At 42.9% G+C, this 16,211-nt stretch overlaps 1 protein-coding gene and 1 pseudogene across 1 annotated transcript in view; one reads left to right on the top strand and one right to left on the bottom strand.

The window, feature by feature from the left end:
* Window positions 1-5,206, top strand: part of LOC116635822 (HLA class II histocompatibility antigen, DP beta 1 chain-like) — a 16,135-nt gene extending 10,929 nt beyond the window's left edge. Inside the window, 5 exon segments of the mRNA XM_032410127.1 lie at window positions 3,078-3,146; window positions 3,149-3,212; window positions 3,214-3,332; window positions 4,288-4,569; window positions 5,076-5,206. Of these exon segments, the coding sequence (XP_032266018.1) occupies window positions 3,078-3,146; window positions 3,149-3,212; window positions 3,214-3,332; window positions 4,288-4,569; window positions 5,076-5,206 (665 nt within the window).
* Window positions 5,207-9,485: 4,279 nt separating this feature from the next.
* On the bottom strand, window positions 9,486-10,135 carry LOC116635821 (annotated as a pseudogene).
* Between the last annotated feature and the right edge of the window lie 6,076 nt (window positions 10,136-16,211).

Genomic DNA, 16,211 nt, shown 5'->3' with positions numbered 1-16,211 from the left:
CAGAGAAAGACATGTATCATATGACCTCATTGATATGAGGACTTCTTAATCTCAGGAAACAAGCTGAGGGTTGCTGGAGTGGTGGGGGGTGGGAGGGATAGGGTGGCTGGGTGATAGACATTGGGGAAGGTATGTGCTATGGTGAGCGCTGTGAATTGTGCAAGACTGTTGAATCACAGATCTGTACCTCTGAAACAAATAATGCAATATATGTCAAGAAAAAAAAAAAGAAGATAGCAGGAGGGGAAGAATGAAGGGGGGGAAATCGGAGGGGGAGACGAATCATAAGAGATGATGGACTCTGAAAAACAAACTGAGGTTCTAGAGAGGAGGGGGGTGGGAGGATGGGTTAGCCTGGTGATGGGTATTAAAAAGGGCACGTTCTGCATGGAGAACTGGGTGTTATGCACAAACAATGAATCATGGAACACTACATCAAAAACTAATGATGTAATGTATGGTGATTAACATAACAATAAAAATTTTTTTTAAAAAAAACAGCAAAGGACCTGAATAGACATTTCTCAGTTGGTCAACATGTATATGAAAAAGTGCTCAACTTTACTAATTAATTTACTAATTAACTTTACTAATGCAAATTAACACCACAATGAGATATCATCTTAACCTATTAGAATGGCTAGTATCAAAAGATGGAAGATTAATGATACTAAGATGTGGAGAAAAGAGAACCCGATACACTGCTGTGGGGATGTAAGTTGGTGCAGCTTCTATGGAAAACGGTATGGAGGTTCCTCAAAAAATTAAAAATAGGACTACCATATGATCCAGCAATCTCACTTCTGGGTATATTTCCAAAAGAAATGAAATCTGGGTTTTGAAGAGATATCTGCACTTCCATATTCATTTCAGTATTATTCTCAAAACCAATATATGGACACAACTTAAATGTCCAAGGACAGATGAATGAATAATGAATAAAGAAAATATGGTATATGTACACAATGTAATACTCTTCAGCCTTTAAAAAGAAGGAAATCCTGACATTTGCAACAACATGGATAAACCTGTAGGACATTATGTTCAGTGAAACGAGGCAGATGTAGAAAGACAAATACTGCATGATCTTACTTATATGTGAAATCTAAAATAGTTAAATTCATAGAAATGGTTACCAGGGGCTGGGGGAGATGAAAATGGGGGGATATTTTTCAAGGAGTACTACGTTTCAGTTGTGGATAAGTTCTGGAGAACTGTGTTGACAATATTGTATTGTGTACTTGAAATTTAAGAGGGTAGATCTTAGGTGTTCTCACCACAAAAAAAAAGATTTAAAAAAAGGCAATTGGTAACTGTATGAGATGATGAATATGTTAATTGGCTTGTGAATATTTCACAATGTATACATATATCAGACCATCAGGTTTTACACCTTAAATATATATGACTTTTTTTTATTATCAAATATATGTCAATAAAGCCAGAAAGTATTTAGGAAGGCTTAGGTTAGGTGCTGTATATAAATATGAATAAAAGAGTAACTTGACTTAAAATGTTCAAGTGTAAAAAACAGAACAGGACATGGGGAAAAATCACTTTGTCTGCATGTCCCTAATGTGACCCTTGTGATAAGATTCTAAAACACACAGAGAATGCACCCACCCATTCTAATGGGTTTCCTACATAGTTGTTGTTCCTATGCATTCTTTCAAGATATGTATTTTTCAGTGCCTATATTTTTAACATTCCTACACAATGTTATAGAGTGTACAACTATTTGGTGTCATCTAATGGTTACATAATATTCCATGGTCCAGGGGCACCTGGGTGGCTCAGTTGGTTGAGCATCCGACTCTTTTAATTTTTTTTTTTTTAAGATTTTATTTATTAACAGAGAGAGAGAGACAGCGAGAGAGAGAACACAAGCAGGGAGAGTGGGAGAGGGAGAAGTAGGCTTCCCGCCGAGCAGGGACCCCAATGTGGGACTCGATCCCAGGACCCCGGGATCATGACCTGAGCCAAAGGCAGACACTTAACGACTGAGCCACCCAGGCACCCCGAGCATCCGAGTCTTGAGTTCAGCTCAGGTCATGATCTCAGGGTCCTAAGATCAAGCCCCATGCCAGCTCCATGCTCAGTGGGGAGTCTGTTTGGGATTCTCTCTCCTTCCCCCTCTGCCCTTCCCCCTGTTCATGCTTTTTCTCTAAATAAATAAATAAAATCTTTAAAAAAATATTCCATGGTGTACATCCACAACAGTTTTTAGGTGTTTGCTGTCCCAGGGATGATCACACCAACTGATTCCTGCCAATTCTTTAGTGTCACAAATAATGCCACAGTCAACAGCAGCCCCTACCTGTCCCTTTATGGACCTGAGTGTGAACATTTTTGATGTCTAACAAGTTGTGGGAGTGCTGGGTCATATGGCATACATCTCTTCAGTTTGACCAAGTGTCCTCTGGGTGCTATTCTGACCATGGGGCAGGGGGTGCGTTACACTCCATATGATGCTTGAGTCTAATAGATCTCAGTCTCATTTCTTTCTGAATTTTCTTTCCACTGGTGAGCTGCAGGCTGCCTTGCAAGTTTCCTCTCCTATAAATTCCCATTCCCACTCCTTACCACTGCTCTATCACTGTCCTTTATTTTGCTTGTTTTTTAGGAATTGCTTATATATTTTAGATACTGATCCCATGTCAATTTTAGACATTGTGAGTGTATTTCTATTCTGTCTATTCTTAGTGGTGCCCTTTGCATAACAGAAGCATTGAATTTTAATGCAATTCATTTCATTATCTTTTTGCTTGTGATTTATGTTTGCTTAAGAAATGCTTCCTCACCCCCATATTCATTATTATATTCTCCTATACATTCTTTTTTTTTTTTTTCCTTTTTTAAGATTTTATTTATTTAGTTGGCAGAGAGAGAGCACATGAGCAGGGGGAGGGGCAGGCAGAGGTAGAGGGAGAAGCCGACTCCTCGGTGAACAAAGAGCCTGATTCGGGGCTCGATCTCAGGAGCCGAAGGCAGACGCTTAACGACTGAGCCACCCAGAGCCACCCAGGCGCCCGCCTCCTATACATTCTTATATTCACCTCCTAGTTTACTCCCCACAGAGCTTTACGCCTACCAGAGGCGGAGTACCTGCCTCGAGTTCAACGGGACGCACCGCTTCCGGGAGCAATACACTACAACCGAGAGCTGTTCGTCCAGTTGGACAGCGCCGTGGGGCTGTTTGCCGCCGTGTCCGAGCATCACGGCCAAGAACTGGAACATTCACAGGGAGTTCCTGGCCCTGAGACGGAGCGCCGTGGACTCCGTGTGCAAGCACAACTTCGACCTGGACGAGGGTTTCACGCTGAAGCGCCGAGGTGACAGGGCGGGTCTGCAGCGGACACTCTGCACCGGGTGGACTTGGGCAGCAGAGGCGGGAGCGACCGCCCCGTCCCAGAGCCCGCACGGAGCCCAGGGGCCAGGCCAGCGCCGCAAGGGGCCAGACTCCCTGCTCCGCAAACAGGAAAGAGACAGGAGCATTGGGTTTGTGGATCTGGCGACAAACTTTTTTTTTTTCCCCTGGTAGAGGAAGCCAGGAGACAGGTTAAAATGAAGAACAAATCAAGCTACTTCATTTCTTCTCCTATTATTTATTATTTATTTATTTATTTATTTATTTATTTATTTATTTATTTATTATTTCTCAGAGAGAAAGAGAGTTCGAGCATAAGCGGGGGAGCAGCAAGCAGAGGGAGAAGCAGGCTCCCCACCCAGCAAGGAGTCCAATGTGGGACTGGATCCCAGGACGCTGGGATCATGACCTGAGCTGAAGGCAGACGCTTAACCGACTGAGCCACTCCGACATCCCATCTGCTCGTCTTTTTTAAAGGAGAATATTAGACTGCTAGATCAAAGGAACTGTATTGGCTGAATATATTCTGATTCCAAGATAATATCTGGCAGGATTATACATCCTTTTAAACAAGATGAGAAAATGTAAATTCAGGTAACTTCATAGCTGGTCCAACATTTCTGCTCAAAGAATATTAGTCACTGTCACCTACATTTGTGGCAGAAGTATTCTAGAGCACCAACTCTGACCCTCACCTGTTCTTTGCTCTTTCATTATTGGGTGTGACAAGGTCATTCTTAGAACATTTGAATGTTTTTTTCTGTTTTTCCTACTGTGTTCCCCATCTCCTGCCTCTAAATAGCTTAATAGGTGATAGGATTTGTCTTTAACATCTGAGAAGTCAGTTGGGCAAGAAAATCGCTAAATGTTCTACTTTGGCTGTCTCAGTTGTCATAACAAAGAGTCTTTTCCCCTCCTAGTCCAGCCTCAAGTGCATGTCTCTCCCTCCAAGAAGGGGCACCCGCAGCACCACAACCTGCTTGTTTGCCACGTGTCAGATTTCTACCCAGGCCACATTCAAGTCCGCTGGTTCTTGAATGGACAGGAGGAAACAGCTGGGGATTTATCCACCAACTCGATGCATAATGGAGACTGGACTTTCCAGACCCTGGTGATGCTGGAAATGACCCCCCGGCAGGGAGACGTCTACGCCTGCCAAGTGGAGCACCCCAGCCTAGATGGTCCTGTCACCGTGGAGTGGAGTGAGTTACTCCCTGATGACCCTCCAGGCTCTGAGGTCTGCTCATTTTGTCTTGTGTTACTACACGAGACTACCCCGTGTTCCTCATCAACCTAACTGTGGTCTCGGCTGGGAGCAGTGATGGTCTGGCAATCCTCGCACACATTTATCCTGCCCTGGGGGAAGTCTAAAGAATCTCCCCTTGTCAAAAAAACCTCAGAAATGCCATCACCTTCATGACTGGCCCTCAGACATGGAAACACCTCTCCCTTCAGTCTCCCTTCAGTCCCTTAAGCTTGGACTTAATGGGCTGACCTAAAACCAGCATTTGCATCCTGTGGAAGCCATCACTCTGCGGCCCAAGACTTTAGTGCTTTTCACATCTACTCTTTCTCCATAGTGGTTCCAAGCTTGACCTCATCCCCTTCCTTTTCTGTCCGTGGTAGATTAGATCAGGCGCCTGTCAGACAGGGCCCTGGGGTTGCGGCAAGTGGAGGGGAGACTCACCCTGACTTCTGTTCTCCCCAGAGGCACAGTCTGCCCGGAGCAAGATGCTGGCTGGAGTCGGAGGCTTTGTGCTAGGGCTCATTGCCCTCGGAGCGAGCTTCATTCTCCATTGTAGAAGCCAGCGAGGTAAGAAACTTCTGGAAAGTGGTTGACACTGTCCACTGTCTCGCTGTTCTTCAGTGATGAAGTTGTGACAGAAAAGCAAAACAACAGAGCAAAAAGAGGCCACTGAAATCAGACTCTGATGAGGCAAAGACAGCCCTGTGGGGAGGAAGGTGCCTAGCCCGAGATCTGGCCCAGTAAGATACCCGAGACTGCTAGTTACCCTCTTTGGCAGGGTCTTCTTTTCTGCCTGGGGACTCAGACCTACAGAGTGGGCCCCGCTTTCATTCCCAGTGACATGGAGACTGCGGTGGAAATGTTTGGATAATTTTCCAAGATGTTGTTGCTCCTTACTCTCTCAATGACCAAATCCATCTTCCTTTTTACTTCCATTTCAGGATGACAGGGACCTCAGCCAACAGGTGGTATTTCTGCTCCCTTCTTCCTTATCGGGATGTAATTCATTTCATTGGAACATGAGACTGGGAGCATTCAATGAGTATCTGTGTTCAGGATAGATCACAGGAAGTGTCCTAAGAATAGGAGAAACTCTCAGAGGCTGCTCCTTTCTTTCAAGTTGAGCCAATTGCACCCAACTCTTGATCCCATTTTCCTCTTTAAGTGGGTGTGGCCACGGAGCATGACTTTGCCCCATTGCTGAAGGGAACTCCAGAAACTCTTTTCCATTTTTCATTAGGCCAATGTTCAGCCTCTCTCTATAATTTTTTTGTCTCCTGGGGTGCGTGGGTGGCTCAGTCGGTTAAGCGTCTGCCTTCGGCTCAGGTCCTGGGATTGAGTCCCACATCGGGGTCCCTGCTCAGTGGGGAGCTTGCTTCTCCCTCTCCCTCTGTTTCTCTCCCCCTCCCCCCCACTCGTGCTCTCTCTCTCTCTCTCAAATAAATAAAATCTTTAAAAATAAATAAAAATAAATAAATTCTTCTTCTTCACAAGGCTCCTGAACTGATCTCAAACATCACACATAGCCTTGGAACAAGCGGTTCTGATACGCCTGTTGTCCAGCAACCTCCCGCTTCCAGAAAGGACATTATGGTTAAATGTGCCCCCGATGTCAGTTTCTGAGTCTCTGCATTTTAATTCAATGTACTTCCTCTTTCTCAAGTTCTTCCGGTCTATAGAGTAACCTTTTCTGAGGAACACAAACCATCTAAATCAAATGTTGTTCTTTCTTTTTGGGAGGAAGGAGATGGTCATGTGACCATGCTTATGTTTGAAGGGTTTGGTGATCACCAGACAAGTCACTGTTGTTTTACCCAGGCATGGAGAAATAAACTTGATGGTGATCAATTCTCCCTAGGAACCAACTGATAGTGGACCTCCTAAAATTTGCTTTACTTCATCATAGATGACCAAGTTCATGCTGCATTCTTACCAGTGGGGGGGGGGGGGAACCATTACTCTTAGAAATCCCAGGTAGAACAGACGCTGAGCCTGGATTTTGGCATTGGCATTCATACAGGACTGATAAAGCATGTCAATCATTAAGAATATGGTTTCCAAGTATAAAAATCAACAGAAGATCAGAATTGTAAATAACAGGTATAATATGTTAATATTATAGTTCTCTTTTTATACTATTAACATCAATGTATAGAAACAGACTTACCCCATGACTCTCTGTTTATCAGATCACCCGAAATTCCTTCCCTTCTGAGTCATTCAGTAGGAAGTACATCTCTATTTCCAAAAGGGTCAAAGATATGTGTATACCAGAATTTTCAGACATGGGTCTGCTTTTAGAATACAGTTTATTATGATTTTTATAAATCTTTATAAATCTTTTTAATTAATGTTTCAGACCAAGACAGAAATCATATTTGTTTCCATCATTTCATGGTATGGCATGCCACCTAAGCCCAAATTTCATATAACAGTAATCAGGAAAACTTCTAATTCCTGTAACATTTATAGATTAGCATCATTTTTCAAAAACGACAAGGACTTAACCAAGTTTAAAGAGCTTTCCTTTTTTTTAAGATTTTATTTATTTATTTGACAGAGAGAGACACAGTGAGAGAGGGAACACAAGCAGAGGCAAAGGGAGAGGGAGAAGCAGGCCCTCCGCCGAGCAGGGAGCCTGATGCAGGGCTGGATGCGGGGCTGGATGCGGGGCTGGATCCCAGGACCCTGGGATCATGACCTGAGCCGAAAGCAAATGCTTAAAGACAGCCACCCAGGCGCCCCAAGAGCTTTCCTTCTTAACTGACCTTCTTGCATGTGACTACCTAAAACCAGTCTGATCAAATATCATCATAAACTATAACTTTAAGTCAGTTTTTGGTTATTTTAAATACCACAAGATAACCATCTTGTGATCAAATAAGGGGCTGTGTCGGAGGTCTCCAAGACCACCCAGATTAGGTGATTCACTAGAAGGAATCATATAGTTGTACTCATATAGTTGTATTCACGGCTATGATTTATTACAGCAAAGGTTACAAAGCAAAGTCCATCAAGGGAAAAGGCACATGGGGCAAAGCCCGGAAAAACCAGGTGCAAGCTTCCCAAAGTCCTCTCTCCATTGGAGCCACAGGACGCACTTAATTCCTCCAGCCATGAGTTGTGATCACACGTGTGAAATATTGTCTGCCAGGAAAGCTCAGCTCTCTGGATTTTTGCTGGGGCCTGGTCACGTAGGCACCATCTATCTAGCACATACCGAAATTCCAGACTTGCAGAAGGAAAGCAGGTGTTCGGCATAAACCATATATTTGTACAATTTAGGTACAATTTAGGCACATTCTTATCAGGTCTGAGAACGGTGGGAACCCTTTCAAAATCCAAGCTCCCAGATGCCAAGCAGGGGCCAACTTTGTAAGCAGGCCAAAAGGATGGTAGTCAGACTTGCTGTTACTTCTTTTCTGCACAGGGGCAAACCATCCATTTTGCTGACAATTTTCAAAATAACATGAGTATCCATTTTTACCAAAGAAAGACATATATTGATACAGAAACACCCTTAAAGACTAGGTTTCTGGAAACATGGGTTACTGCAGAAGACATGGAGCTAAATTCATATAATTATGTTTCATTATTATTATTATGTGAAATTATTATTACAAATGTTTTATGAATCCTATTAGCATTTAAGCAGGTTTTTTTAAAAGTAATCCCTATGTCTAACAGGGGACTCGAACTCACAACCCCGAGACCAAGAGCTTCTCATTCCACTGACTGAGCCAGCCAGGTGCCCTTAGATTTAAGTTTTTGAAAAGCTGAAGTACAAACAAAGGATGCAGAGGAAAGTATTCTGTTCTTTGAAGTTTTTGGGTTTTGTTCAATGCCATGAGAAATTACACGTGATTTCTAGCCTGTGATATTTCTAGTAGAGAGTATAGTAGCCCCCCCTTTCAGTGCCCCAAATGAGAAAGTTAAGTTGTAATTCATATGTCCACTGTCCAACATCTTGGAAAAAAGAGAGAGGCAATCCACTTAGTGCCCAAAGAATTTCACATCCAAGAAGTCTGACTATGAATGAGCTTCTCATTGCCTGCACTGCCTAAAATGAGAGAGACTTCACTATTTCAGATTTTGATAAGAAACAAACAAGCCTTGTCGGCAGAGGACTGATAAACCAGCATTTATATGCCTAAGAGTTCATTTAATATTATCTTGAGTCATAATTAAAAGGAACTTAGTTTAAAAACATTTTGCCTGTTCCCTTAGCGTCCTTATAAAGCAGAACCAATACATTAATTTAGGGTTTGACAAGAAGAGGGTCTCCCTGATTTTGTTTGGTCAAGAATTCCTCCCAAAATGGTGTCATCAGATGACAGTCAGAAAGCTGTGAGTTAACTCAGAATTCTGACCATTGAGTCCGGTTTTGAAGTTTGCCCTCTTGAGAGTAGAGGATTGTCATGTGGAAACAGAATAGGGAAATTTCTTTTTCATAACACACAAATTACTTAGTACTTCATCCTTTCCCTTTTTTTTTAAATCGGCTTTATTTGAAACAGTTCTTCTGAGTTTAAGGGTTCTCTCTTTAAAAAAGAAAAAAATTGTTTTATCAGACTCCACACCCAACGTGGGACTTGAACTCACAACCCTGAGATCAAGGGTCCCATGCTCCACCTGCGGAGCCAGCCAGGAACTACCAACTGAGCTGGCCAGGCACCAAAGGTTCTTTCTTGTATTAAATGAGTGAGAACTCAAAGCAGGGAGGGGGGAAAAAAAGAAAAGGTACTTGTCAGTTTGAAAGTCACAGTTTATCTTTCTACAATTAAATTAAGAGGAAAAAAATGAAGAACCCACTGGTAGCAGGAAGAAGCAAGAGTCTTCTAGGGCCTGGCATTTGATGAGATAGATACTCAGTTACTGTGCGTTTCCATTGTTTTTCTATGGCAGAATACACGGCAGAGCCTTGGGAACGTGCATGCCTGAAGCCCGGTTACTCGTCTGTTCCATACCCGTAACTGTTGTTGCCACAGTAGCTGGCTGTGCCCCAGACAAATAGGGTGCTGGTCTGTTCCCACAGATCTTTATCCCAGGCTTCATCGCAAGGATGCACTGCCATGTGCTTTCCGCCAGAGCCTCCTGTCCAAGGTTCCTGATTTGGTTCACAACATCCTGCTCAGTACAGCTTTTATCATCACAGCTTGAGATATGATGACTGATTTCGGCCCGAGATCCCTGGTGGCGACCACTGAAGGGACAAGCAACTAATTTGCGACATCAGGATGATTCTTTCTGTACTCAATAAGATGATAAGGAAACCTGCAGGCCCTGATCTGGTGGTTTATATCGCAGGGGCATTGTAATAGCTTTTCAGGCTCCAGGGACTCGGTGTAAGCTTCTTCCAGGTTGGAAATGGAGGAGCTGAATCCAAGTGCTCGGTGCAGACCCGCCCCCCACCGCACAGTCGCCTTCTCGCCCCAGCTACGCTCACTTCCGGGGGGGTTATCCTTTCCTTTGTTATTGAACAACTGCAGGAATTGAAATTGTAGGGTATTGTTAATCCTCATGAGAAACGTTCTCAGTTTTTTGAGGAAGCAGCATTGCAAGGATCTGAATTTTAAATGTTCTTTAAAGCTCAAGAATAGGGACGCCTGGGTGGTTCCGTCGTTTAGCGTCTGCTTTCCGCTCAGGTCATGATCCCAGTATCCTGGAATCGAGTCCCGCGTCGGGCTCCCTGCTCCGCGGGAAGCCTGCTTCTCCCTCTCCCTCTCCCACTCTCCTTGCTTGTGTTCCCTCTCTCGCTGTGTATCTCTCTGTCAAATAAATAAATAAAATCTTTAAAAAATAAAATAAAATAAAACTCAAGAATATTAAGTAGGATCCCATCACCACCTTGTGGCAAAGAGTGGAAGCTACACTTGGAACAAGCAGTGGGGCAATTTGTCCATTTGGGAATACTCCAACATTTTTAACAAAAAAAGTTAGAGAAAAAGTTAGGCATACAAAAGCCAAAATAAATATGGCCAAATGTAGAGGCTTTGGCAGCGCCAGGGCTTCTGTGGTTTGGTTATGCCTTTAGCAGCAGCCGGGAAAATATGCTAGTCATTGCTCTGTCACTAAACAAACCCTAATTATATTAACTGAATATAAAGAAAACATACTGACAGAAGAAACCCTTCAACATCAACTTTGGAAAGAAGGCCTACATAACTAGAGAGTGCTAGGACCTGGAAAGTGAATGTGAGCATCAGGAAACATCTAGAGCAGTGCTGTCCAATAGAACTTTCTGCTATGCTGGAAATGTTCTGTGTCTGAGCTGTCCGATAAAGTAGCCATTTAGCCACATATACTTCTGAGCATTGAAGATGCTAATGGCTTGTGCAACTAAGGAGTTGAAATCTTCATTTAATTTTAAATTATTTAAATTTAAATTGTCATAGCCACCTGTAACTAGTAGCTACCATACTGGGCAGGCAGAGAAGAGTTTACAATCTTTCTCTAAAAATACGTAGTCCCTCTCTTAGTAGCTTTCAGTGGAGGCAGAACCATCTGCAGGTGAAACTGCTAGAGAACTGAAAAGTGAAAAAGAATTAGACAAGCAAGGAAAGATGGAAATAAAGTGTCTTGTCTGGTCACAGCTCATTAGATTTGAGGATATCCGAATCTCAAAAACATAACAGGCCCACTAGCAAGTTAATAAAATTACAAAAGAAGTTAAGGAAGCACCCAACAGTCCAATTCTACCACATACAGACCCTTCAACCATAGAAATAATCTTGGCAAACCTCCAACTCACGCAATTGAAAAGTTCTGGGAACCAAGCCAAAGGAAATCACAAAGACAAAGAGCTCATAAACTTTACGAACACATTTTTCCTGGTACATACAGAAAGGGGGCACTTCAGCACACCTCCTTTATTCGCCATGTGAGTTTAAAGAGTTTTGCTCTAAAGATCAAGCCAGATCCTCTCGTAGAACAGCACAAATAGCCCCAAGGTCTGTCCTTCCGGACCTGTTGCAATGGTAGCTCCATTTGGAGACACCCTAGACTCTATTAAAACACTTTGGGCCAAGAAAAATATCCCAGAATTCTAGGAACCTTGGGGTATAGGATCACCAGCAACTTTTAATCAGGAAAACCTAATCTAATAAGAGGGCTATTTTGAATATTGGGGCATGTGGAGGAGAAAGTATCTAAGGTGATAGCAGTTGAGATAACATTAAAGGAGTTTACAGAAAACCAAAAACGTTTCAGTGGTGATTTCACCTGTCCCTGGGTATGTTATTTGAATTTACTAATGCAATTCTGGAAATTGGAAAAGCTACCACTTTGAACTTCTGGAATTCCACTTCCCCACTGCTGAGAAGCAGAGATGAGAAGCAGAGATGCCATCATATTACATAGGATTAGGTTGAGCTGGGAGAAACAGAAAATCCTGAGAGCGACAGTGGCTTAACCAAGACAGACGTTTTTCTTTCTCGTGTAGAACCCCAGGGCTGGTACGGTGTTTAACAGTGTCAGGGTTCAGTTTCCTTCTATCTTGTTCCACCAACCTCAACATGGCTCTTCCCGCTCAGATCCAATATGACCTGCTTGAGTTCCAGCTTTCATGTCTCCATTCCAATCAGCAGAAAGGGGCAAGGGGGAAGAAGGACCCATCTCCCTTTTTATAAGGGCACCTTCTGGAAGTTGCACACAGCAGTTCTGCATACAGCTCATTGGACAGGATTTATGTGTGGCTGTACATCGCTGGAGAGGAAGATGGGAAACCAGTACTTATTCGGGAAGTCCATGTGCCCTTGTGAAATGGAAAATCCTATTAAGGAATCAGGGATTATGGGTATTGGGGAATAATTAATGTTTTCTGCCATGCCATGTCTCTAAACAATTTCTTGAGTAAGATCCAGAAGTGGGGGATTGTGCAGTGGCTTTTACCAATAAAACAGTCTCGTAATTCCCATAAAAATCATCTGTTTAAAAACATGTTTTTTGCCTTAATGGGGGGAGTAGTTCCAATGTAATCTACCCATTGGTGCTGGCTGAAAGGCCAACAGTTCGAGGCAAAGCATTAAGCAGAAGATTAAAAACAAATAGACTGCTTATTTTGTTTCACTGACAAACCTCCCGCTAGGGATTTCTTGAAGTTTTTGGAGGCTGTTTTGGAGGTACCTAGAGCAGCACGCTTTCCTCCATGACTCCGCCATGGAGGAGTCTATTGATGTGCCTGTCTCTGAGTATCTGAGAAGGTCATTGGCCTTATCGGAGCATCAGTAGAATAGCTACAATATGCATCCTTTCAAGATGATTTTAATTTGTTAGCAATGCCAGCCAGTTGAGTTCTCAGAGACATATGCCATGTAGTTATGTATGTCTTACTTAAATCATTAAACTCCAGTGATCTGTGTACCTGTTTGGCCTCTAAAACAGTATTATCCAATAGAACTTTCTGGAATGATGGAAATATTCTACATCTGCGCAATCCAATATGGTGGCCACTAGCCCCAGATGGCTATTGAGCACTTGAAATGTGGTTAACGCCCCTAAGGAAATTTATTTTTAATTTTATTTAATTTTTATTAATCTAAATAGCCATATGTAACTAGCGGCTAATGTATTAGCACAGCTCAAACGCATCTTGCTGTTTAAGGACCGTCTAAATTTGGATCCATTTTTACTAATTGGTGAAGAGATCCAAGTTTAATGTGGATGTGGGATATGCAGTTTTCAGAATTCAAACATACCAGTTGATTCTTGTTCCCCTTCTGGTTTCCTCCAGTCCTGGCACAGGGCTTTCACTAACAGCTCGGCTCACAAGCTGTTTATCTTCTTGTTAATCATACCTTTCATGGTGCCTTGTCCAACATCACACACCTCCATGGTGCTTGTTAGTAAGGAGCAAGTGAGGTTCTGTGAGCCCCAGAAACAGTATGGGGAAGGATCCCAGGCACTGGGCACGTGGTGAGTGTGGGGCCATCTCTAATGATTTCAGAAAGGACCAGGCAGAGCCTTCTTTGTAGTAATAAACCAATATCACAACTCAGTGGCAGTTACACTTTTCAATTTCCCGTGTTGCATCGACATGGGCCAGATACGAGCCTTGGTGTCTCCAAAATACTTGCAATACCATAAAGTTGGTCTTTAAAGACAAAACAAGGGGCGCCTGGGTGGCTCAGTCATTAGGCATTTGCCTTCGGCTCAGGTCATGATCCCAGGGTCCTGGGATCGAGCCCCGCATCGGGCTCCCTGCTCAGCAAGAAGCCTGCTTCTCCCTCTCCCACTCCCCCTGCTTGTGTTCCCTCTCTTGCTGTGTCTTTCTCTGTCAAATAAATAAATAAAATCTTTAAAAAATAAAAAATAAATAAATAGAGACACGAAGGTGCGGTATTGGGCATGTTTGCAGCTAAATGGTGTCAGGTATTTCTAACACATCTTTTCTTAGTTGACGAATGTCACATTTGACAGTGACAGAAACAGAACAGCAGCTATAACAAAAATAATAATAATAATAATGTGCTTATAGTTTAGCCAAAGAAAATGTCAGAATTCACCCCGTGCTGCCATACTTTGCTGACTTAATGGCTATAACTCAGTCTAAAATTAACACCATTGTTCAGCTGCACAAGGCCTGCCCAGGGAAGGAAGTTGGATATGGACTTCCCACATACCGGTCCTGCTAGTGTGCGGCAGACACCGTGGTTTGGCTGACCCCCCACCACACTCATCCTGACCCCTCTTTCCCCTTCCCAGACTTCCTTGCAATTAAGGACGGCTGTGTGACCGGAAAGCAGAAGTTTGCTAAAGAAACCAATGCAGCTGTGTCACTATGACTTACTTCTTCCATCTTGACTGTTGATGTGATAGCGAGTTGTAGCAGCCACTTTGGGGACACGAGGGGACAAGTACACGGAAGGAAGGGTGACGTTGTGAGAGGGTGGAGTACAAAGATACAGTCTGGGCTCTGATAGCATCGACAAGGGTCAAACCAACACCACCAGCTGTCTTCCTCAGATTTCTTGTTATATGAGAAAAATTAATTCTGATTTGTTTTTAGCCACTGGTATTTGGGTGTTCTGCGCCGGCTTTTGCAAGCAGTTCTCCTAGATGCAGCAGGTCCCAGGAGGCCCTTTCAGACCTAGGGCATTTGGTTGCCTTTCTTACTCTGTCCCTTTGCTTATTTCCTACGGGTCTCCGAGCAGAGGTTCGCAACCCGGGCTGCACTTTGGAATCACACCGGAGAACTTCTATAAAAGTACCTTTGCCTAGGCCCCATGCCAGATGAACTGAATCCACATCTCTAAGGGTGCGGACAGGGCATGAATAATTTTTAAGAGTTCTTTTAAATTATTACAATGTTTCCTCCCTCAATCAGGACTCTCTTGACTCTTAAAAATTATTGAGAACCCAAAAGGCTTTCCTTGTATGTCTTATGTTATGGATATTTATAGTATTCAAAATGAAAACTGAGAAAAGTAATACTTATTAATTCTTTTAAAAAGAGAAAAAATAAGCTGCTTTCATATGTTTAAATTTTTCCATAATAAAAAAAGTAAGCAAAAATAACTTAGGGAAATAAGGTTTGGTTTGGTTTGGTTTTAAGTAGGCTCCATGCCCAGCGTGGAGCCCAATGCAGGGCTTGAACTCATGACCCTGAGATCAAGACCTGCGCTAAGATGAAGAGTCAGATGCTTAACTGATTGAGCCACCCAGGTGCCCCAGGAAATACGTTTTTAAAGATTTCAAAGAGTTTTATCTGCTCCATTTGGATCATGATTTGAACAAACACACACATACACACAATCTAGGACATCTGAACACTGAGTGGATATTTGATGATAAGAATGATTATTAATTTTTAGATGTGACAATAGAATTGTGCTCATATTTGTAAGAGTCCTTATCTCAGTGCTACCTACTGAAAAGTTCACAGACGGAATCATAAGATATCTGGGATGGATTCAAAATAATCCAGATGAATAAAGAAGATGTGGTATATATATACACAATGGAATATTATGCAGCCATCAAAAAAACCCTGAAATCTTGCCATTTGCAATGACGTGGATGGAACTAGAGAGTATTATGCTGAGCGAAATAAGTCAATCAGAGAAAGACAAGTATCATATGATCTCACTGATATGAGGAATTTGAGAAACAAGACAGAGGAGCATAGGGGAAGGGAGGGAAAAATGAAACAAGATGAAACCAGAGAGGGAGACAAACCATAAGAGACTCTTAATCTCAGGAAACAAACTGAGGGTTGCTGGAGTGGAGGGGGGTGGGAAGGATGGGGTGGCTGGGTGATGGACATTGGGGAGGGTATGTACTATGGTGAACACTGTGAATTGTGCAAGACTGATGAATCACAGGGCGCCTGGGTGGCTCAGTTGGTTAAGCAACTGCCTTCGGCTCAGGTCATGATCCTGGAGTCCCTGGATCGAGTCCCGCATCGGGCTCCCTGCTCGGCAGGGAGTCTGCTTCTCCCTCTGACCCTCCCCCCTCTCATGTGCTCTCTCTCATTCTCTCTCTCTCTCAAATAAATAAATAAAATCTTTAAAAAAAAAAAAAAAAAAAGACTGATGAATCACAGACCTGTACCTCTGAAACAAATAAAACATTATGTGTTAAAAAAAAAAAAAAAAAAAA

The sequence above is a fragment of the Phoca vitulina genome, unplaced genomic scaffold, assembly GCF_004348235.1.
Source record: "Phoca vitulina isolate PV1807 unplaced genomic scaffold, GSC_HSeal_1.0 scaffold11, whole genome shotgun sequence".
Lineage (NCBI taxonomy): Eukaryota > Metazoa > Chordata > Mammalia > Carnivora > Phocidae > Phoca > Phoca vitulina.
The sequence above is the reverse complement of the archived record's forward strand: the minus strand, read 5'-3'. Positions and strand labels throughout refer to the sequence as shown.